At 41.2% G+C, this 23,616-nt stretch overlaps 3 protein-coding genes across 3 annotated transcripts; all 3 read left to right on the top strand.

The window, feature by feature from the left end:
- The first annotated feature begins 956 nt into the window (after positions 1-956).
- LOC110707228 (endo-polygalacturonase-like) lies at positions 957-3,739 on the top strand. The gene is made up of 3 exons (XM_021885240.1): positions 957-1,709; positions 2,593-2,924; positions 3,053-3,739. The coding sequence occupies exons 1-3, from the start codon at positions 1,117-1,119 to the stop codon at positions 3,556-3,558; spliced, it is 1,431 nt and encodes a 476-aa protein (XP_021740932.1). The 5' UTR covers positions 957-1,116; the 3' UTR covers positions 3,559-3,739.
- Positions 3,740-4,715: 976 nt separating this feature from the next.
- On the top strand, positions 4,716-7,771 carry LOC110707227 (putative pentatricopeptide repeat-containing protein At3g13770, mitochondrial). Its single transcript, XM_021885239.1, has 2 exons — positions 4,716-5,258; positions 5,897-7,771. The coding sequence occupies exons 1-2, from the start codon at positions 4,778-4,780 to the stop codon at positions 7,339-7,341; spliced, it is 1,926 nt and encodes a 641-aa protein (XP_021740931.1). The 5' UTR covers positions 4,716-4,777; the 3' UTR covers positions 7,342-7,771.
- Positions 7,772-19,827: 12,056 nt separating this feature from the next.
- Positions 19,828-20,436, top strand: LOC110707225. The gene has a single exon (XM_021885238.1). The coding sequence runs from the start codon at positions 19,896-19,898 to the stop codon at positions 20,232-20,234; it is 339 nt and encodes a 112-aa protein (XP_021740930.1). The 5' UTR covers positions 19,828-19,895; the 3' UTR covers positions 20,235-20,436.
- The last annotated feature ends 3,180 nt before the right edge of the window (positions 20,437-23,616 follow it).

The raw sequence follows: 23,616 nt of genomic DNA, 5'->3' as shown, positions 1-23,616 counted from the left end.
TACAGTTCGTTGCTCTATTTGTATTTGGCATAAACGTTGTCATTGTAATGTGAATAATTCCTTTAGTAGATTAAAAAATGACTTTAACTAGTCTAAGTCTATCAAAGTTCTCGTACAACTCTTGAATCTCTATAAATTTAATCCGCATTGATAGATTGAGCAAAACTCAAGATCCTTCTCTAATTTGTCCGATTGAGTCATATTATGGATATTAACAAGACTTACAGACACTAAATAACCTTACACGACATTAAGCTATGAAAGACATAATAAGTTTAATTGAACTACACACTCACACTAACCAACATAAAAGAGAAAAAGAAGCTTAAATCACTTCAAATTTACTTTCTCCGTTCTTTTTTACTTGACCCGCTTTGACTTTTACATTATTCACCACTTCTCCTTTGACCTTCTTTTGTGAATAATATGTAAGGAAAAATATATTCACGTGAGATCTTTTTAAATTTGTTTCAATAAGTACTATCACAATATATAACTTTTATAATTTTACTTATGGAGAATTGAAATTATTGATCATTAAAGTTTTACATTGACAAGCGTGACAAAAGAAACAAGTCAAGTAAAATAGAAAGGAGGAAGTATTTGATTAGGGTATCATGAGCAATGTGCATCTAGGTGTACCAACAAGTTTAAAGACAAACATTGGGATTTAATGTTGATAACACACCGTAATTGGTAATAAGTTATTTGTACAACACCATACATTAGCTTTCAACAAATTTTGGGTTACTTATTAGGAAAATGATAAACTTAGTCGTTAGGGTTATGTATAAGAAACTAAAGAAAGAAATATTATGATAGATTAACATCAATTATACCGATTTGTGCGTGATTTTGTTATGAATTCCCAACTTAATTCCATTTTAAAAAGTATATTTATTGCTTATATATAACCTAAGGGTTACATATATCATTACCCTACTTATTATTATATGTGTTTTGATTAGTAAAGTCAATTTGATATTACGAAAATACAGATTTTTGCTAAACGAGAACTAACTAATTATATGTCCCTCCCAAAAGATCGAACAGGTTTCAGGTTTCAGGTTTCAAACTCATTGGAGGTAGTATCAATCAACTTATCCTAAATCCAAGATGCTCTCCTCCATTTCCACCTTAATCCTTCTCCTTTTCTCTCTCCTACACATCATCTCTCCCACCCAATCACACCCCACCACGTCATCATCCATCCAACTCCCCTCCAACCCACCAACCATCTCCGTCACAGACTTCGGCGCCGTCGGAAACAGCCATCAATACGACACAACCCCAATCCAATCAGCAATCAACGCGTGTCCATCACCAAGACCCTGCCACGTGGTATTCCCATCACCTGGGACCTACCTAACAAAAACGATCCACCTCCGATCCGGCGTCGTTTTGATCGTTGAAAAAGGTGCGGTAATTTTAGGGGGAACGAAGTTGGAAGATTATCCAAAGGAGTTTGAGAGATGGTATGTTGTGTTGGCGGAACAGGTGGTTAATGTGGGGATTAGAGGAGGTGGGGAAATCAACGGTCAAGGATTGGAGTTTGTCAAGAGATTTGATGAGAGGAAGAATGTCATGGTCAGTTGGAATCACACGGGTGCGTGTTTAGGGGATGAGTGTAGACCGAGGTTAGTTGGGTTTATTGGGTGTACAAATGTTACTGTCTCTAATGTTAAGCTCAACGAGCCTGCCTATTGGTGGTACGTTTTTATTTTCTCTCTCCTTGCTCGTGCTAAGTTCTAACTATTGTCTGTTTCTATTCAACTTATTTTGTCAATCTTATTTTATGATTGTTTCTAAATGTATATTCTAATTCATTTTATCCGAACATATTAGGGCTTTATAGCCTAGACATTTTTACAATTTTACCTTTAAGAAAAGTTTGGTTCTTAGTAGTTCCAGCTGATGAGTTCATATATTAGATATCGAGCATTCGAGCTCAATCAATGATTACAACTACGATAAGCTGAGATAGGGTCGAATGAGTATATATCAAGTGAAATTTTCACAATTAAGAGAGTAACATGATTTTATGAAAACATGCCTACATCACTACAACTTATTAAATAATGAGAAAAACAAAAATTCATACGTAGTATTTGCAAAGGAAAAGGTGACAATATGAGAATCATAGTGTACAATTGAAAATTTGTACTCTTTGCCGTTGGATATGCTCTAAGAACATTGTTTCTAGAGTACAGAGATGTCCTGTTGCAATTATAGTGAGGAAGGAAAGATTTCAATTGGTATTCGTACAAATGAGAGTGTTTGAAGAATGCTTAGGCTTAGGAAATCTTCCTTTTGTGAAGGTATTCCTTACATTGTACTAGACTAATAGTTTGTCGACATTCTTTGTTTGTTGTTTGATTACAGTTGATTTCGACTTTTTTTTTTTTAAAAAAAAAAACAAAAAAATACTATCCTGTCCAAATTTGGCTGTTACTATAAATTACTACGGAGTAGTTTGAATTACATCAGGCGTAATATATTTATTGGGACAGTGTGGTGAGACAAGATACTTTTGCATGCTTAATAGTTTCATTACACCAATCATTCAAATGTAATGAGAATTGTGAATTGCAGCTTGCACATAGTAGATTGTGATAACACTTCCATTCATGACATGTCCATCTATGGGAACTTCAACTCGCCAAACAATGATGGGATTGACATACAAGATTCTAATAACACATTCATCACCAGATGCAACATAGACACAGGCGACGATGCTATATGCCCAAAGACGTACAATAAACCTCTTTATAACTTAACTGCTACTGATTCTTGGATCAGAACGAAATCCTCAGCCATCAAGCTCGGTAGTGCTAGTTCATTCGATTTTGTGCATTTATTGTTTGATAACATAACCATCTTTGAGTCTCATAGAGGACTTGGACTTCAAATTCGTGATGGAGGTATTTTATGAAACTCTGGCCCTTGCTAACTGTTAAAATTTTTACATTCAGCAATTCATATGTTTAAATTAGAAAGTTTTGAGTGTGTTAATTGGTCATGACACTGATAGGAGTGTGCATTTTTGTAGGGAATGTCAAAGACATTACCTTCTCCAACATAAACATCAGCACGAGGTACTACGATCCATCATGGTGGGGAAGAGCAGAGCCAATTTACATAACAACATGTCCACGAAACTCAAATACGAAAGAAGGGTCAATCTCTGACATTCAGTTCATCAACATCACATCAGTTTCTGAAAATGGAGTATTTTTATCAGGTTCTAAAGGTGGGATAATAAGGGACTTGAAGTTCAGCAATGTCGATCTCACTTACAAAAGATGGACGAGTTATGATGGTGGGTTGGTAGATTACAGGCCTGGATGTTCAGGGCTTGTTAAGCATAATATGGCAGGAATCATCATGGAATATATAGATGGTTTCGAAGTGAGAAATATGAACATGAGATGGTCAGAAGAGAAATCAGTGGGATGGGATAATCCCTTGGATTTCAGACCATCCACTGTCAATAACATCTCCTTTGTCAACTTTCAGTCTAGTCTCTATAAAAAGAATTCATTACAAGATATTTAAATTCTGAAAGTTGAGGAGAAAAGTGCAGAAAATTTGTATAAAGTTAATAATGTTGCTTATGCTTCTATTTAATTTTTACAAATAGGTTTGTACAAAGCACAAATCCTGTATACTAATGATTACAGATAAGGAGGTTTATCATGATTGTGTGAGCCCATCATAATGCATATCTTGTAATATAGTCCGTATCTTATTAGCATCAATGTTTTTTAAGCATTCCCGGTAGACTTCCATCACCATGAACATAAGAATGAGATTTTTCTTTGGAAACTTTACACGCGAGCTCATTATCATTATTTATTTTTGTCAACCCGATTGACCGCCAAAATCTCTATTATTGAATTTTTGTTTTATCTACAAAGCATAATTGTTGTGTTGTCTATCATGAACACCTTTAGATGAGATGAATATAATGCCAATCTCTAAAGTAAATTGCCAAGAATTGAGTACATGAAGATATACTTTGTATGTAATTTGCTTTGAAATTGACCGCTTCGTACAATTTAGGAATTCTATAGAATTCATGAAAGTTTTAACGGTCGGTTTTATAGCTGGTGATAAATGAAGATAATTAAATGAATTTGAGTGTTACTAGGCAAAGAAAATACGTCATAATGTCCATGGTAATTTCATCTCATCCCCAAATTTCTATTTACCCCTAATATTCTATTTCAAGTGCTAAACTAGTAATGGATGGTAATAAATTCAAAAATGACGTATTTTATGTAAATGAAGAATACCATGAACTTTGATATACCACATAGTATGATTTTTCTAACCTATTCACCCACAAGGCCACAACATCTTCTCATTACTTCATTTATAACTGCCTACTAAATAGAGGCCGTTGAGGACGTTTTGAGGACACCTTTCCCAATAAGAGAACGGGTTTTAGACCCCGTTCACTTTACCTTATTTTTGCTGAACTGAAATTATTTTTACTCAACTGAAATTATTTTTGATGAAGTGAAATTATTTTTACTGACTTTTTGTTATATTTCTTATTTAAAGTTCCTGATTATTACTGAACTGAATTTATTTTTACTAAATTGATCTTATATTTGTTGAACTGAATTATTTTTACATAATATTAATTTTTAAAAGTGAAGTGAACATGGTACTCGGGGTGATACATTGCATACACATATCACATGTAATTCCAATCAAGGATTCCAACAAAACAGGCTTACTGATGTTCTGACTCTTTTGAGAATCTCAAATGCTAATAAAATTGAGGCAAACAGCCATTGTTGCTGAACACATACTTTCTCTCTCCTCCAAAAACCCATTCACCCGCCAATTATATCACACAACATTCCCGCCAGTCCAATCAAAACTAAGAGCCCTATGCTCCAACGGTCAACTGCAGGAAGCTCTGCTAGAAATGGCGGTTCAAGGTCTAGAAATGAAGTTTGAAGGGTATGATACCATCTTAAATGAGTGTGTCAACAGGAAATCTCTTAGAGAAGGTCAAAGAGTACATACCCACATGATCAAAACTCAGTATCTTCCACCATTGTACCTCAGAACTAGGCTTGTTATCTTGTATTGTAAATGTGATTGTTTGGTTGATGCACGCTATGTGTTCGATGAAATGCCTGAACGAAATGTGGTTTCTTGGACTGCTATGATTTCAGGGTATTCACAAAAGGGGTTTTCTTCGGAGGCTTTGAATCTCTTTGTACAGATGTTAAGATCAGGTACTCTTTTTGTTTTGAAGTTTGCATTACATGTTGATTGTTCAGTAAGGCAACAAATATAAATAATCTAAAATTGTGCTTTTATACATATTTGAATGTTACATTACCTATTTTAGGGAGTTTGAATTGGAAGTTAATGAGTGGGAGCAAGACACCGGCTGTCTTCCTCCCGAATAACAATGTAGTTGCATCACTAAAGACAACTTCTTTTGAACTGAACTGAATTGACCTGACCTAACTGATCCGAAATGATCTGAACTGAAGTTTTTGGTTCAATATCGCTTTAACTTTAAGATACAGTTTAAGACCTCATTGTTTGGTTAATGTTAATACTTTGTACTTTACTGATGCTCAAAGAAGCTTTTGAGTAACGACTGTCAAATAGATGTATTCATAGAATTCCTTTTATCCTGAATGGATATTTTTTGAAGCCATGACAAGTTTGATCTTTGATAATCTGTTCCTGCCTTTTGTTTTATTTTTGCATCTTGGTAAAAAAACTTGAATATGAAATTTGTCATCAATCATGAAAGCTATATGAAAATTTGCAATGCGGCGGCTTTCTAATTATTGGATTGGCGTTTTTATTAATTTTATTTGCTTTTCTGAGAGCTGATAAGATTGGAAGCTTTTTGCAGGCACAGAACCCAATGAGTTTACTTTCGCCACTGTTCTCCCTTCTTGTACAGGTGATTATGGGTTGGATTATGGAAGACAGATCCACTCTCTTATAGTAAGGTATAATTATGATTCTCACATATTTGTTGGGAGCTCGCTTCTTGATATGTATGCCAAGGCCAGAAGAATCCATGAGGCTCGAACAGTATTTGATAGTTTAATTCAGAGGGATGTTGTCTCCTGTACTGCGATGATTGCAGGGTATGCCCAATTAGGTTTTGATGAAGAGGCGGTTGAATTGTTTCGCAAGCTACTGAAGGAAGGGATGTGTTCAAATTATGTAACTTATGCTAGTCTCCTGACTGCATTATCTGGACTTGCTGCTCTTGATCAAGGAAAGCAAGTCCATAATCATATTTTGCGACATCAGCTTCCATCTTATGTGGGTCTGCTGAATTCAATTATTGATATGTATGCCAAATGTGGGAACCTTGTTTATGCAAGAAGAGTTTTTGATAGCATGCCTGAAAGAACTGTCATCTCATGGAATGCAATGCTTGTGGGGTATTGTAAACATGGGATGGGGTCAAAGGTGATTGAACTTTTCAAAATGATGAGAGCAGAAGGCAAAGTCAGACCTGACAGAGTGACTTTCTTGGCCGTTTTATCTGGTTGCAGCCATGGTGGAATGGAAGACACTGGACTAGAAATTTTTGATGAGATGGTAGCACAGAAAGATGCGCTTGAGCCGAATATAGAACATTATGGCTGTGTTGTTGATTTACTTGGTCGTTCTGGGCGATTAGAACAGGCTTTGAAGTTTATTGACGAGATGCCTTTTAAACCAACGGCTGCCATTTGGGGATCTCTATTAGGTGCATGCAAGGTTCACTCGAATTTAGATGTTGGAGAATATGTGGGTCGTCAACTTCTAGAAATAGAGCCTGAAAATGCTGGAAATTATGTCATTTTATCTAATTTATATGCCTCTGCAGGCAGATGGGAAGAGGTAAGAAATCTGAGGGAATTAATGAAAGAAAAGGCTGTGAGTAAGGAGCCAGGAAGGAGCTGGATTGAGCTTGATCAAACTCTTCACACTTTCCATGCTAGTGATCGGTCCCATCCTAGGAAAGATGAGGTTCACACGAAAGTAAAGGAATTGGCAGTTCGATTAAAGGAAGCTGGTTATGAACCTGATCTTAGCTGTGTCTTACATGATGTTGAAGATGAGCAAAAGGAGAAGATACTTCTGGGACATAGTGAAAAGCTGGCTTTAGCCTTTGGGCTTTTAAGTACTTCTGACGGAACCCCACTCAGAGTTATAAAGAACCTCAGAATCTGTGTTGATTGCCACAATTTTGCCAAAATCATCTCAAAGCTTTATGGAAGAACAGTCTCTTTACGGGATAAAAATCGCTTCCATCATATTAAAGGTGGCGTCTGTTCTTGTGGAGATTATTGGTGATGTCCTGAAAGCGCTCTTGGTAGATCTCAGTTTATCTCCCTGCTTGATGTCGTTGAAGGGCAACATTGTGCTGAGCTTCAATATTTCATAGATTGACACAATTCTTGACAGTGACATGGGAACCAGAACAATTTTTATCAGAAAAAATTTACTGGAAACAATTAGATTAACTAGAGGAAAAATACAGGTGATTTCTTCGGTAGAGTTAAGATCATCACTCGAGTATGTAGGAAGTGTAAAAATGCTTAGGGGTTTTTGGCAACCTTTTTCAATCAAATTTTAGGCAACTTAGCTCAATCTTTTTGTAGCATACAAGATACTTGTATAAATGATGATGAGTTTAGCATTAAGCCATGTACTAATGTACTATGTATTTTACACTTGATTGAATTTGCTTGTTCCCAGTTGCAAGCTGCAATTTTTAGCCTATAACGACGTGACAATTGTTGTATTTAGACTTGTACACTATGATGGTCTCCGCCATTTCTCTCTCTCGCTTTCCTTTACCATACACAACAAATCAACTCATTGAGCATATTGCCTATAAATTATGGACAACTTTACCCCCCCCCTAGAGATCTTTCCAGGTAAAAATTAGAACTTCAAAACCTTCTAATAATCATCTTAACTCTAACATCAATATTTAATCTTTTGATCTATGGGCGAGCCATAGTTACTCAAATCGTTCGCGTCTCAAATGACATTTTGGAACTTATGAGCAACTTGCGGAATATTTTACTCTTTTTACATGCTGACTCACCTTCTTTCTCCCGTCTTCTTCAACCTGCCTTCTTCCTTTTTCCTTTCTCATTATCAATGGTGGATGAATTCTAACACTACAACAAGCACCATGCCCAACACCACCTTCTTCGGCGGCTTGATGAATTTAATGGTGTTTCGGTTGAAAACAATGGGACCTTGCCGAAGGTCCACTGAAATGGAGAAGACTGGATTCGATCCAAGCTGTGTTGGGCCGAAGGTTTCCTGCACAGTGAACACACGTAAACTAGCCTCGGGGGTGTTTCCGAGGAAGGCCCCTCCGATGCTAAAGTCAGTACAATGTGTAAAAAGGAAGACACTATGCAAGAGAGTTTGTAGCTTGAGGCTTTTGTGGAGTATTTCTCAATGCAAGAATGAGCATATGAGTTGGAATAATCCGTGTATGAGATAATGTATGTGATGATGCATGTGTTGTTGTGTCTGATAGTGTATATGATGTTGAATGTGTCAATATGAGGGCTTTTATACCTCATCATGCTTGGAGAGGTTGGGCTTTAGCCCAATTGGCTTACTTTGTGGGCTGACTTTTGACTTTTGAGCAATTGGAGAGTTGAACCTTGACCTTGGGCTTTTAATTGGATCATTTAGTGCTCCGGCCCAATTTTGACTAAATTGGACCCAAACAACTTGCCCCCCAGACCCGATTTGGAAGAATGACGGGTCGGGTTTGATTTAACTCAGAAAAGGAGGGAAGTAAATGATTTAATTGATCCAAAAATTTGAATTTAAACCGTAATTAATGAGATAACAACGGTTAATGATTTGCGGAAGTTGGACGGATAATGGGCAGTTTAATCACAAGACATGTGTTTAATGGTTACTTAGTGGGTACTTAAGAGAAATTAAAGCACAGACTCTTCGTATCCCGTACCTGGAGATATAAACAGAGGCGCGTCATTCTCCTCACTTATTCACCAACACAAACCCAGAATTCTTCGAGAGAGAAACCAAGAACCCGCATCAAAACTTCGCAAATTCCCCCGAGCATTGAGCTTAGAAACTGAGACTTGCCACTACGAACTCGTAAATCGGCAACTTTCGCTTCAGATTAAGGTAAATTCCTTTGATTTCAGTTTATTTTTCTTCGAATTCGAACTCCTTCCCCCTTTCTTTCGACTTTTCACTTCGAAATAATCCATGGCAAGAGGAGTTAGAGGTAGAGCCCGTGCTCCAAGAAGAGCAAGGCCGATTCCCGATCCTAGGAATAGGATTGGGACCTGGAATGGTCAAAGGCCGGAGTCTGTCCCTGCTGAAGGGATTAGGGCGACTCCCCTTTCCTCGGCTCCTCCTCAAAGAACGGATGAGCCGAGTGCTTCTGGACGGGACGATGAAATTCCCGCTGTCCTTTGGGATATCCTCCCTGGGTTTTCAGAGTGGGAGAATGCCGAAGTCGCTTCGGCCATGATAAAGAACCGCCCCTACTCATGGTGGGTAGAGAACGCCGATCAATATCGATTTGCTGAGCAAATTGAGTTGCACTACGGCATTTTTGAAGCTGATGGATATTGGTGCCGAATGCCCTCAGCATCCGCTAGAATCCATCGTCCACCCCCGGGGTATGTGGGGGTGTACACGAGACAGCTTCAGTATGGGCTGAGGTTCCCTTTGGACGTTTTCGTCCGAGACTTGCTGATCCATTACAACATTTCCCTATGTCAGCTAACCCCCACCAGCATCCGAAGGGTGATGACATACTTATGGGTCTGCAAGTTCTTCAGATACGTGCCGAACCTGCACTGCTTCAGAAAGCTCCATCGGCTAGTGCCAAATATTCAGAGTGGGCACGGAAGCCATGGTTCTGGGTGGTATCGGATTGAGTCCCGGCCCCAATACTTGACCATGTGGCCAAATGACTCTTCAGACAAGGACTGGAGAGGTCAATGGATTTGGGTTAGGGCACCCATAGATCCGGGCCACCCTTGCGTCTTCAGCGCTCCCCGGTACTTAGCTGAGCCTGATCCCGAAATGGGAAGTTTAGGTCCCCCCGCAGATAACGGGGCGGATCCGAACCTGGATCAGCAACATATCTTCGGCAAGCTGCCGAACCCGGGGGGAGTGGTCGAATGCAGCATATCCCGGAGACTTGGCTCCCCGATACGCATTACGTTTTCCAAGAGAATATGCTAGCAGCTGTTGGCCTCAGCCGAAAGTTTAAGGATGGTAAGCTTCTTCGGCTGGGGCCGAGGCTTTTAACTACCTCTTTTTCTTCTCTCGCTTTGCTTTTTTATGCTGTGCCAACATATCTGAGCTAAACTTTTTCCCTTTCCTTTTTTCAGAGCGGGACGAGACCAACGTTGGTATTAACTACGCTCGTCTTGGTGTTAACCGAGAGCGAGTTGTAACTGAACGGGCCCCGTCTATCACTGAGCCGAGGCATAGGGAAGTTCATCTGGACTCTTCCCACTTCCAAATTGAGGCTGTTGCTCTGTATCAGAGGCAGAAGCCTTGGTGGAAGAAGAGAGACCCTTGGTTTCAGCTGCTGAACGAGGAAGCTGAAGCTGCCCGCACAGCCGAAGAGGTTGCACGGGTACTTGAGGCTTGTGAAGGAGGAGAAGGGTCCTCCAGAGCTGCTGAAGCCGAAGCTGCAGCTAGAGCAGCTGAAGAAGACGAGGCTTTGCTGAAAACCTCGGTGAGCTTTCAGACAACTTTTTTCTTTTCTTTTTTTTTTTTTTTTTTTTTTTTTTACTCACACTCTTCTTCCCCCCTGTCTGTTACAGTCTGAAGAGAGTAACAGACACAGAGAAGGCAAAGCTCCTGTTCGTCCCGAAGATCAAATACAAGAGTCTTCAGACTCAGATATGGACGAGCAGCCCCTTCTGAAAAGGCGCCGAAGGATGGCCATCATCGGCCCTCATGATTTTCAGCAGAGGCCGATGACCATCGGCGTCGCAATAAGGGAACCTGAGGAAGGCAATGGATCGCCGAGGGTTCCCCAGCCAACACCCCAATCTCCTCAAAAGACCCCTCCGCCACCTCCTGAGATGGAGGTGGATCAGAGAACTCCCGAACCTAAGGGAGGGGTCCAAGAAGAAACCAAGGAGAGTGCTGCTGAGCACGAAAATAAAGATGCCGTGATGTCAAGTGCTGAAGGCTTCACGGCAGATATCGCCAGAGAGGTTGAGGCTTTCGTCCTCACCCCTGAAGAAGAGGAGGTCATAGTACTTGACTCCTCTGAGAAGGATGATGCTGAGACAACCAAAGCTAATCAAGCTCCATCGTCGTCCTTCCCTTCTTTCCAGACTCTGCATTCTGGAGAAATGGGTTTCTCGGCCCCCCGAATTCCAATCCCAGATCACATCTGGGACCTCATATGGGGTCAAAACCGAGAAGGAGCTGCAGCCTACTTCGGCAATTTTGCTGGCATGTCCGAAGTTGACAGGGCAAGGATCTGGTCGCTGAAGGCCACTGCTGGGATGGGCGAATCCAGTAGATCAGTTCCTGACCCAGCCAGGTCTAACCAACTGCTGATGATGCAGGTAATTTTCCTTCATTTCCTCCGAAATTCAGCTCTATATTTTTTTTCTTATTACTTATTTATTCTTTTTTTTTTTGTCTTCCTGTTTTCAGTTCGTGCACAATCAGACTCTCACTGTAGAGCTGATTGATACCCTACAAGATAGGGTAGACGCTGCTGTGCACGAAAGGAAGGTGGCTGAAGAGGAAGTTAAGCTTGCTAAGCTGAAGCAAGCAGCAGCTGAAGAGAAGCAGCAGGAGGTTGAGGAGTACGGTAAAAAAGCTGCCGAAGCTCTGAAAACCTTCTGCGATGCTATGGAGATGGAGGTTTTTCCCCCACTGATGGAAGGGGAAAAATTCCTCCAGGAGCATATGGGAGTGGACGTCTCCAAATTCAAGGCTGCTATTGAAAGCCGAATTCAAGAAGGAACTGCTGCACAAGCTGAAGTGCAGCAGCGTCTAGAGGCTCTTGAAGCCAGCCGAATGGCTGCTGAAGAGTTGCTCTTGGCCAAAGACGTCCAACTCTCAGAGGCTGCTGCTGCTGCTGAAGCTCAAAGAGCTAAATTCCAAGAGGCTGAGGATCAACTGCTGATCCAGAAAGTTGAAGTGGCCCAAGCTCAGACAAAGGCTTTCCAAATTCAGCAAGAGCTGAATGAGCTGAAGGGTTCCTCCTCCAAAGTCGCTGATGAGCTGAAGAAATCCAAGGAAGACTTGGAGGAGACCCAGAAGAAGCTGGCTGATGCTGAGGCTTTACTCAAAGTCCGTGTTTACACCCAAGAGGAATATGAGATGGGTTTCAGAAACGGATTCCGAGTATGCCGAAGAGTCTGCCTTCATGCTGAGCCGAAGCTGGACTGGTCTAAATGTGCTGAGTGGGTCCAGAATCCCGAAGACCCTCACATGAAGTATGCAACTCCAGCTGAAGCTGAAATTCTTAAGGCTGAGGAAGCCGAAGAGGAAGCTGAAAGACTGGAGTTGGAAGCTGAGCAGAGGGAAAGGGAGGCTCGGCAAAGTGCAAAGCCCGCCTCTTCGGCTGCTGGGGCTGAGGCCACCATGGGACTCAACGCTGATCAGTCTGATCCCCCGGCTGAAGCATAGGAACTCGGGCAGTCGTCTTCAGAATCTTGCGGTTCATCATGTGCTTAACTTTAGACTTGCCGCTTTCTGAGTTTTTTGCCTTGTTTTTTGCTTCAGCTTGCCTTGTCGTACAGCAGTTTTATTTTTTTGCTTATGTACGTATTTCGGCAGCTGTTATTTTCCGCTTGTGGGCGGCTGCCGATACTGAATTATTGAACTTGTAGCTCAAAATTTTTTTTTTTTTTTTTTTAGTTGCTTTATTTTTGAATGCTTTACTGTTTCTTTTCTTCAACTCTGCCGAACATAGCTGCACTGCGTGCTTCTTGCCCCCACAGAAATTGAAGTATGACTTTAGTTGAATAAGCAATTTCTGAACTTCTTCAAAATAGATATCCGAAACACAGGGCCAACTTAAGGCAATGCTTCTGGGATACAAGTCTTACTGAAGATTGACTGTCTGAAAGTTGGATATCCGAAACACAGGGCCAACTGAAGGCAATGCTTGGGATATTAGCTTTCTGGGACTAACCTCTTTAGAACAAGTCTTACTGAAATTTGACTTCAGCTGAAAGACCAGCGTTCTTAAAGAAGACGCATATCCGAAACACAGGGCCAACTTAAGGCAATGTTTCGGATAATGGCTCTCTGGGATACAAGGCTCAGTTAAGGCAATATCCCAGAACTGTCCATGGACTCATGTCTTTGGAGAACAGGTCTTACTGATGTTTGATTTCAGCTGAAAGACCAGTGTTCTTTAAAAAGACTGAGTTTTGTAAGCCATCTGAAACCCAGTTACCCGAAGGCGAAGGTTTCAGACGAGGCTGATTTAAAAAGGCTGTTATCCTTGATTTTCTGTCTATCTTTGAAAAATGGATACCCGAAACACAGGGCCAACTTAAGGCAATGTTTCGGATAATGGCTCTCTGGGATACAAGGCTCAGTTAAGGCAATATCCCAGAATTGTCCATGGACTCATGTCTTTGGAGAACAAGTCTTACTGAAGTTTGACTTCAGCTGAAAGACCAGTGTTCTTTAAAAAGACTGAGTTTTGTAAGCCATCTGAAACCCAGTTACCCGAAGGCGAAGGTCTCAGACGAGGCTGATTTAAAAATTTTTCAACTGTTGCTGTTATCCTTGATTTTCTGGCTATCTTTGAAAAATGGATACCCGAAACACAGGGCCAACTTAAGGCAATGTTTCGGATAATGGCTCTCTGGGATACAAGGCTCAGTTAAGGCAATATCCCAGAATTGTCCATGGACTCATGTCTTTGGAGAACAAGTCTTACTGAAGTTTGACTTCAGCTGAAAGACCGGTGTTCTTTAAAAAGACAGGTTTTGTCAGCAATCTGAAACCCAGTTACCCGAAGGCGAAGGCTTCAGACGAGGCTGAATAAAAAACCCTCAAAGAGTAGATAGAACAAAGAAAATTTTGAAAGGATAAACAGTTGTAAATTTTTATATAAATGGCGGCTCCAAGGCCTGTCATTAGTTCAAAATGTACTTACAAAGATTGTTCTGCCCGAAGGGTTTACACATGGTATTTTTTCAGTACATCAGCATTCCAGTGATTCTTCAACTCAGTTCCATCCAACTGCCGAAGTCGGTATGTCCCTGGCTGAAGCTCATCATAATTTTCATAAGGTCCCTCCATGTAGCTGAGAGCTTCCCATGGATTCGGCCTTTCTGAACTGCAGCAGCATTCCGAAGGACAAGATCCCCAATTTTGAGAGGCCTTGCATGGACCTTCGGTTATAAAATTTGCTGACTCTCTGCTTATAGGCCGCCATTTTATCTCCGAGCTGAGTCTCTTACTTCGTCGAGGAAGTCGAGAGATTCCCTCATCAGTCGCTCATTCTCAGCCGAGAAATGGTGCACTCGAAGGCTCTCAGAGCCAATTTCCACTGGAAAGGACGGCTTCGGCACCATACACCAGTTCAAAAGGTGAGTGGCCCGTTGCCTCTTTTTCAGTTGTCCGAAGGGACCAAAGGGTTCCAGGGAGCTCCTCTAGCCATTTGGACTTTTGATCTTTCCACCCTCTTCTTGAGGGCACTTAAGATCTGTTTATTTGCTGCTTCGGCTTGTCCGTTACTCTGCGGGTGGCATACCGCTGAAAATGCCAGTTTTATGCCGAACTGATCTGTATATCGCTTCAGTGGTAAGTTGTCAAATTGCCTCCCATGATCGAAAACAAATACTCTCGGGATGCCAAAGCGAGTGATGATATTCTGCCAGATAAATTTTCTGACAGTTTGCTCTGTAATGTTCGAGGCTGCTTCGGCCTCGATCCATTTACTGAAGTAGTCGACACCAACTATCAGCCATTTTTTCTGGTACACAGCCTCTGGAAATGGTCCCAGTATATCCAGTCCCCATTGGGCAAACGGGAGTGGATTAAGGATCGGCTGAAGATCCCTTGCTGGCTGATGGATAACTGGAGCATATTTTTGACATTTTTCGCATTTCCGAACCAGCTCCTTAGCATCTGCGATCATGGTGGGCCAGTAATATCCGGCCCTCAATGCCTTGTGGGCTAAGGTTCTTCCCCCAATGTGGTTCCCACAGATGCCGAGGTGAATCTCCCGCAGGATATAATCTGCATCTGTTGGTCCCACGCATTTCAGCAATGGGGCTGAGAAGGACTTTTTCAGAAGTTCCCCCTTGAAGACAATGAACCTAGAGCTGGTTCTCTTCATTTTGGAGGCCAAAGCTTTGTCCTCAGGAGTTTCTCCCCGAAGCTTAAAAGCTAAAATGGGTTCCATCCAACTAGGCTCTGGGTCGGCGCGCAGCACACTTCAGGTGCTTCGTCGACACTTCTTACTCGACGCACTTCTACATATACAGACCTGTTCAGCTCGGTAAAAGATGAACTAGCAAGTTTGGAGAGTGCATCGGCCTGAGTATTCTGACCCCTTGGGATCAGCTGAACCTCAAAAGTTTTCAGCTCTGCAATGACTGATTTGATCTTGGCAAGATAAGCTATCATGGAGGGCTCTTTGGCCTCATAGCTGCCACTGATCTGATATGCAACTAGCTGAGAGTCTGTTTTTAAGCAGACATGATCGGCTTCCAAGGAGATGCACAATTGTAGGCCGGCGATTGCTGCCTCATATTCGGCTTCATTGTTCGAGGCCTTAAAAGAAAATTTTAGTGCATACTCAAAGGATTTGCCTTCGGGAGAAGTTATCACTACTCCTGCCCCCGAACCGTTTTCGGTGGAAGACCCATCCGTAAACACGGTCCAGACTTTCTTGTCACTGTCCAGCACTTCTTGGTATGAGCATTCGGCCAAGAAATCCGCCAGGGCTTGAGCCTTGATGGCAGCCCTCGGACGGTAGCTGATGCTGAATTCGGTACTCAGATGAAGAGTCAACCTTTTCCCTTTCGGGACCTTTTTCTCTGGGCACTGATCCTTGGGCCGAAGCACTTAGGCCTTTCGGCTTTTTTGTGCTTGGCTCTCTTTCTTTTTCTTTCTCCTCCTCATCCTTGTCGTTATCTGGGCGACTACTGGATGGCTTGAGGTAGTTGCACCTTCGGGCGTCCTTCTGGTTGCCCTGTATCCTTTCGGGGAAGCCGGCGTCTGAGACGTAAATCATCAGCTGATGATAAGTTGAGACGACCCCTTGGATCTCGTGAATTATGGGTCTCCCCAAAATCACGTTGTACACTGAAGGAGCGTCGATGACCAAAAACTCAATCATGACGTTCCGGGCTGCCTCATCGCAACCGATGGTGACAGGAAGTGTCACCTTCCCATCTGGATAAGTTGAAGCCCCATTGAACCCGGATACCGGATAAGGTACCGGCGTAAGGTGCTTGGGCTTCAGCTTAATTTGGTTGTAGGCCTTTCGGAACAGAATGTTTGCTCCGCTGCCACCGTCAACAAGGACCTTACTGACGTCGTGGTTGGCCACCGTGGCGATGATCACCAACGGATCCTCGTGAGGGAACGTAATCCCCCGGCAGTCGGCGGCTGTGAACGTCATGTTCGGCACCGGCGACTGGGGAGATTGAATGTCCGCGTTGTTCACCTGGTGAGTCAAAGCTCTAAGGTGACGCTTGTGCTCCCTCCGAGAGTATATTCCTCCCGAGATAACATTGATCGGAGGGAATTTCCCCTCCGGTTTTTTACTGTTTTTCCGAGGGAAATCAAGGTCCTGCCGAGGGTCCTTTGCTAACCTTTCGGATTCTTTTTTCTCGCGGTGATCCGCGATGTATTTTTTCAAGTATCCCTTCCGGACCATGTCTTCTATCTGGTCCTTCAGCTGGATACACTCTTCAGTGTTGTGGCCCGAAGACTCGTGGAACTCACACCACTGATTTTTATTTTTTCGCTGATACCACTCTGGGAGTGGTCTCGGCTTTCGGTAACTCTGCTCCTCCTTCGTCACACTGTAAATTTTGGCGCGTGGAAGAGAGAGCGGAGTGTAGGACTCGTATCTGCCTGTGTATGAGGCAAACCTGTCCTTCTTTAGGTCGCTGGCCGAAGATGGCTCCGAGGCCTTTGATTTTCCCTTTGCCTTATGGCCTTGGCCTTCGGACAAGGGTATTTGCCTCTGTTTCCCTCCCCCGGATTGAGGTTGGGTTTTTGCTTTATTCCATTCTTCGGCTCGGATGAACTTATCCGAAGCACTAAGAGCTTCCTCCAAGGTCTGCGGGGTATGCATGACCATGAAGTCTAGGAATTTTCCTGGCTGAAGGCCATTCTGCATTGCAAAAACAGCTAGCCCCTGGTCCAGCTGAGAGACGCTTGATGACTCGTTACTGAAACGGGTCAGGTAGTCTCGGAGGCTTTCAGTTTCCCCCTGTTGCAGACCCATGAGCTCTGCGGTAGTCTTCTCTCGGCGGTTTGCCGTGGAAAACTTGCTTCTGAACTTGGAGGACAGATCATCCCAACCTGTTATGGAGCCTTGCCTTACTCCCTTGGAGATCCACGCTTGCGCGACCCCCTTGAGAGTGGTTGGAAAATATTTGCACCAAGTCGCCTCGGATCTGGGGCAAAGATGCATATGAGTCTCATACGAGGCCACGTGGTCCTTCGGATCCGTGGTCCCGTCATATGTGATATGCGACGGTATTTTAACCGTGGGTACGCGCTCTTCTAGTATCCATTGCTCGAATGGTGAACTAGCGGGAAGCATAATGGCCTTGCCCTTGTTCCTGGCCGAAGGGACCGCGCTCCGCCCTCTCAGAGAGGTAGGAGTGGTTTTCGTCCCTGGCTGGGAAGTCTGGGCCTCGGCTGCAGGGAACGTGAGGCGACTACGCACGCTCGGTTCCTGGCCGCCGAGTCGGTCAAGGACGCTTCTGCGAGCAGTCTCAGGTTCCCGGCGAGCAGATTCTGGCCGAGAAGCTGAGCTGCTGCTCTTATGCGCTGCTGGTCTTGAGGATGAGGATCCTTTAAATAATTGAGAGTTCTTCTTCCTCTGTTTTTCATTTTTCCAAGAATCCTCCTCCCACTCTTCCAGTTCCCGGAAGGAAGGAAGCTTCCCACCGTCATGGTCTAACTTCCTCCGCTGATGCCGGGTATGCGGAGGAGTTCGATCACGAGGCGGTGGCATATTCTGTGCCCTCATTGCCTCCATGAGTACCGCCAGCGCTCTTGCCACCTCTTCCGAACTGGGCCCCGTCAAAGGGGTCCCCGGCCGAGTGTGGTAATGAGGCCGTGCAGCCGATGGTTGGCTTTGGGACACTGAATATGTCCTATGATCAGACTGACCCCTGCTAGACCGAGAGTGGTCCGGCCTATATTGAGAGTCATGCATTATAGGAGATAGGGAATCCTCCTTGTGTGATCCTCCCCCCGAGCCGGCACCCTTGGGAGAGTTCCGGTCCGGCGAGGGCGATGGTGTAGGGGTTTTAGGCTTTTCGCCCGCTCCTTGACGGAGGCTTTTGCTCTTGCGGTTCTTAGCCATGGCTGCTAAGATAATTGCAAGATGATCTTGGTTAGGAATTTGGCTTAAAGATTTTTGAAAGTCTTCCCCACAGACGGCGCCAAATTGTTTCGGTTGAAAACAATGGGACCTTGCCGAAGGTCCACTGAAATGGAGAAGACTGGATTCGATCCAAGCTGTGTTGGGCCGAAGGTTTCCTGCACAGTGAACACACGTAAACTAGCCTCGGGGGTGTTTCCGAGGAAGGCCCCTCCGATGCTAAAGTCAGTACAATGTGTAAAAAGGAAGACACTATGCAAGAGAGTTTGTAGCTTGAGGCTTTTGTGGAGTATTTCTCAATGCAAGAATGAGCATATGAGTTGGAATAATCCGTGTATGAGATAATGTATGTGATGATGCATGTGTTGTTGTGTCTGATAGTGTATATGATGTTGAATGTGTCAATATGAGGGCTTTTATACCTCATCATGCTTGGAGAGGTTGGGCTTTAGCCCAATTGGCTTACTTTGTGGGCTGACTTTTGACTTTTGAGCAATTGGAGAGTTGAACCTTGACCTTGGGCTTTTAATTGGATCATTTAGTGCTCCGGCCCAATTTTGACTAAATTGGACCCAAACAAATGGTTTACTAAGTATTCTAGTTAGGGGCATGTTTGACCCCCCAAATGATAGGTGTTTGTCCTTGTTTGTGGGTTTTCCCTTCTCTATTGATTTCCTCAACCTTCGTTATTGCAAATTCTCAAACTCCATTGTTGAGGAGAGCGAACAATGGATTAACATTGTCAATCTTTCGTGTCCTAAAATACACAAATAACTCTATTTATTTGACCAAAATGATAAAAATACCCATTTAAAAAATGTACGGAGTACAATGTTTCTCAAATTGAGGTAATTGCGTTTTCTTCTAGATCTTATAAATTTTTAACTCTACTAATTTCCTTTATTTAGTTAGGCATTAGGAATTTTCCATGAGAAGAGGGTTTTCTAATGTTTTTTTTTTTTTTTTTTTTTTTTTTTACCATTGTCAAAAGAAAAAATAAAAATAAAAATTCCTTTATTTAGAACAAACGACGTCGTATAGAAATTTCAACAAACCAACGCCTCACTAAAATAAGAATATAGATCGATCTCACTCAACACTCACGCATTAGGAATTCTCCATGTGAAGAGGGTTTCCTAATGTTTTTTTTTTTTTTTTTACCATTGTCAAAAGAAAAAATAAAAATAAAAATTCCTTTATTTAGAACAAACGACGTCGTATAGAAATTTCAATAAACCAACGCCTCGCTAAAATAAGAATATAGATCGATCTCACTCAACACTCATCCTTCTCTTTCTCTCTCCTCAACACAACCATGGTGGCCACCAAATACCTAGCCACAGCCGCCGGGACCCTCCGATCCAGACTAACCCAAACCCTCCGAACCCGAGGCGGCGGAGGACTCGACCGATGGACCAGCCCAGGTCACCAAGACCGACCCAATGGCTACCTCTTCAACCGCCCTCCTCCACCACCCGGTCAATCTCGCAAATGGGAAGATTGGGAATTGCCCTGTTACGTCACCAGCTTCCTCACCATCGTCATCCTTGGCGTTGGGCTCAGTGCTAAGCCCGATCTTACTCTTGAGACTTGGGCCCATCAGAAAGCCCTTGAACGTCTTCAGGCCCAGCAAGTTTCTGAATCTTCTGAGTAATTTACGCCCCTTTTATTATCAATTTCGTTTGATTGTTGGATAATGTTTAGGGTTTCTTTTTTTTGGTTTGAATTTTGTTGTTGTTGATATATAATGGGGTTGTAGTTGATGAAGAAAAATAAGGGTTTTTGAACAATTGGCCCTTTTATAATTTTGGAGTTTTATCCAAAGTATATTTGGTTATATGATTTTCTTTCTTCTATATTTTGTTTTGTTTAATTTGGTGGATGTGTGTTTGAAATGCTTGTTTTTTGATTGATTGTTGCTGAGCTAGGGTGGGTATGTTGTAATTGTGCAAAATGTTAGATTCTTGCTAGGGCTAATCAGGTCCGAATGTTGTGAATTGTTATCTTGCCAGTTGATCATTCTCTATTATTAGTGAATTTAAGAATAAGAATGTGAATCAATGAAGTAGTGTTCGATATTTGTTCATGGGTTCACAAGATGATACCGGCTTGTTTAGATCATGTGGGTCTGTGTTTATGGAAGATGTATGCCTTTGCTGGTGAACTAGGACGAAACCTTTCTAGGATTTGTCATCCATGCTAATGTAATACACTATTATTTGGGTTATAGAAGTAGTTTATTATGTTAATTCTCCTATCCTTTTGCTTACTTTAGGTCTTTCAGCTCAGCTTGGTATAAAATTGCCTGCTTAGCCTGCTTTAATCAGGAGTGTATTCTTAGAATATTGATCAATTATATTGAATATTGATCAATTATATTGAATATTGATCAATTAAGGTTAGGTTGTGTGCTTATGGACCTTTATAAGCGGTTGTTTTCTTATTCATGCTATTGTGGTCTTTCCAGACACTTCTCAAATATGTATTGCTTTAGGAGGGTAAAGATGATGTGATACTCCGAAAATTCCATGCAATTGTTTTGTCTGGTTTTTGTTTTGTTTTTTTTTTTTTTTTAATTTTTATGTTGCTTCAAACTTTTTCATCTAGCAGGTGTTTGGTTCAAGTACCTTGCATGAAAGCACTGCCCATCTTCAATGTCTGCTTACTGTTAGGATGATTTTGGAAGGCTAAATAGATTAAAAAATTTCATTGAAACACAGCCGGGTAGATAAGGGAGTATAGTTTAGGATGGGTTTACTAATTTTTTCAGGGATGGTTTCTAGATTTTAGCTGAATCTGTTTTAAAGTTGTATCAATTAATTATAGGGTAAAGTTGAGGAATTCTAGCATGAATTTGGTTGCGATATATTTATGTTGGGATTACTTGAATATAGATGAAGTGGATGGTTAAATCATTGTGGAAAATTTACAGGAAAAGACAAAAAGGTCAAGGAAATCATTGAGCACTTTAGATTATTGGAGGATTTGAGGAATATTATTTTTCTGTTTCAAATCATTATAGGCTTGTAGAGGAGAGGTAGCTGGTCAAGTGGCTTTGTGTTTCTAGAGCTCAGTTTAGGTAAAGGGATGTACTTTTCTATGGATGAGGCTCACTATGGTTTAGTTACTTTAATACTTCGTAATAATTTTATGGGAGTTGTGTTTTAAGATAGAACTTGACTTTTTAAGTCTTGGACCTCTTGGTTCTTGAGGTCAGGTCTATCAAATTACCCAGGGCGGACTTCTTGTTTATGCAAGATGTATGCGTTGCTGATGAACTAGAACTATCATCGATGCTAATGTGGAGTCCACTATTTGTAGTTGTATTTGTGAATTTCTCCATCCTTTTGGTTGTGGGTATTTCAACTCAGCATTGCATAGGATGGCTTGCTTTAGTAGTTTAGTTAAGGGTGTTGTCTTATTTTGAACAATTGTGCTCGTCATTTTGTACTAATATCAAATATTTAAGGTTAGGCTGTGTTTTTCTGGACCTTCTTAAGCGGTTCTTTGCTAATGCCTGATATTGTTGTCTTTCCAGACACTTCTGAAATGTGTTTGGCTCATAGGAGGATTAAGCATTTTGTGATGTACTTTGAAATCCTTGTCATATATATATATATATATATTGTTTTTTTTTTTTTTGTCAGGCATTTTTTTTCTTGTCAATGTTATGTAGTTATTATCTTGTACTACTGTACTTGTAGGCTTTTCGGTTCAAACTTCAAAGTACCCTGCTAATAAATGGTTTTTGGAAGATCTGCCCATATTTAGTGTCTACATACTATTGGGATGATTTTAGAAGGCTGTGTAGATTAAGTGTTTCCGTTGACTTACATTTGGGTAGATGAGGAAGTGCAGGGTTTGCCAATTTGTTCTGAGATGGTTACTATTTTGTTGAATCTGTTTAAGGGTTGTAGTAACTAGTAACTGATAACTGGGTAAAGATGAAGGAATCTAGTGTTTATGGATGATGTATGCTGTTGCTGGTGAACTGCTACAAAATTATCTTGGAGTTGTCATTGATGTTAATGTGCAGTCAATTTGAAGTATCCTTTTGTTTGCTTTAGACCTTTCAACTCAGCTTGGCATAGAATTGCCTTCTTTAATCTAGTGTGTAGTCTAGATTTTGATCATTATATTAATCATCTTGTACTAGTGTCAAATAGTTTAGGTTAGGCCGTGTGCTTTTGAACTTTCTGAAGTGGTGCTTTGCTAATCTAATATATCATATCATATTACTAATAAATAAAGTCGGTCTCGCAGCCAGGCCACAATATAACGACACTTGGCATTCCAGTTTTGTCACGTAAGCGATAAATAGATATTATTGTGACACATATGACGGTAAGTAAGTCAATTTTAGATAGATTTTTTAAAATAAATATGTTGTATAGAGTTTTATTATGGATATACTTCTTATATTTTATATAATCAATATTAATAAAAATTATTAATACATATTCTATAACTCGATTTTATTTCCATCATAAAATTGTTTTAAATAGTTATTTAAAATAAGATCTATTTATAACATATTTAATTTATTTAATAAATAATAGAATTTGTTTATAACTCGATTCTATTTCCATTATAAAATTTGTTTTAAATAGTTATTTAAAATAATTTTAGTTTAATAAAAATAATTTCAGTTTAATAAAATATAATTTCAATTCGGTATGTCATATCTTGCATTATCAAAATGGAATATACGACTGTATATAACATTCAATCCTAAAAAATATACTAAACTTTTATCAACCAACTGGGCATCGCCCGCGCAGAAAACTAGTATATATATAAAGGGGAGTTTTTTCCCGAGTTTTTCAAAAACCACGTAAGATAAAATTTTCTTAACACGCCATGTAGGATTATAAATTTGAGTTATAGCCAATCAAATAAGAGATTTGTAATTTCTTCTAGAATTAAATAATTCAAATGCCACATAAGCAAAATTGGCGAATGAGATTTTAAAGTTAAAATTAATTTAAATATAATATATTATCTTTTGAAATTAGGAATTTTATCTAAATATATAA

Source organism: Chenopodium quinoa, unplaced genomic scaffold, assembly GCF_001683475.1.
Source record: "Chenopodium quinoa cultivar QQ74 unplaced genomic scaffold, ASM168347v1, whole genome shotgun sequence".
Taxonomy (NCBI): Eukaryota; Viridiplantae; Streptophyta; class Magnoliopsida; order Caryophyllales; family Amaranthaceae; genus Chenopodium; species Chenopodium quinoa.
The sequence above is the reverse complement of the archived record's forward strand: the minus strand, read 5'-3'. Positions and strand labels throughout refer to the sequence as shown.

Excerpts from the sequence above, each read along its gene's own strand:
- LOC110707228 (XM_021885240.1), top strand. The coding sequence starts at position 1,117 with ATGCTCTCCTCCATTTCCACCTTAATCCTTCTCCTTTTCTCTCTCCTA. Across the intron at positions 1,710-2,592 it reads AACGAGCCTGCCTATTGGTG|CTTGCACATAGTAGATTGTG; the intron begins GTACGTTTTTAT and ends TGTGAATTGCAG. Across the intron at positions 2,925-3,052 it reads ACTTCAAATTCGTGATGGAG|GGAATGTCAAAGACATTACC; the intron begins GTATTTTATGAA and ends GCATTTTTGTAG.
- LOC110707227 (XM_021885239.1), top strand. The coding sequence starts at position 4,778 with ATGCTAATAAAATTGAGGCAAACAGCCATTGTTGCTGAACACATACTT. Across the intron at positions 5,259-5,896 it reads TGTACAGATGTTAAGATCAG|GCACAGAACCCAATGAGTTT; the intron begins GTACTCTTTTTG and ends AGCTTTTTGCAG.
- LOC110707225 (XM_021885238.1), top strand. The coding sequence starts at position 19,896 with ATGGTGGCCACCAAATACCTAGCCACAGCCGCCGGGACCCTCCGATCC.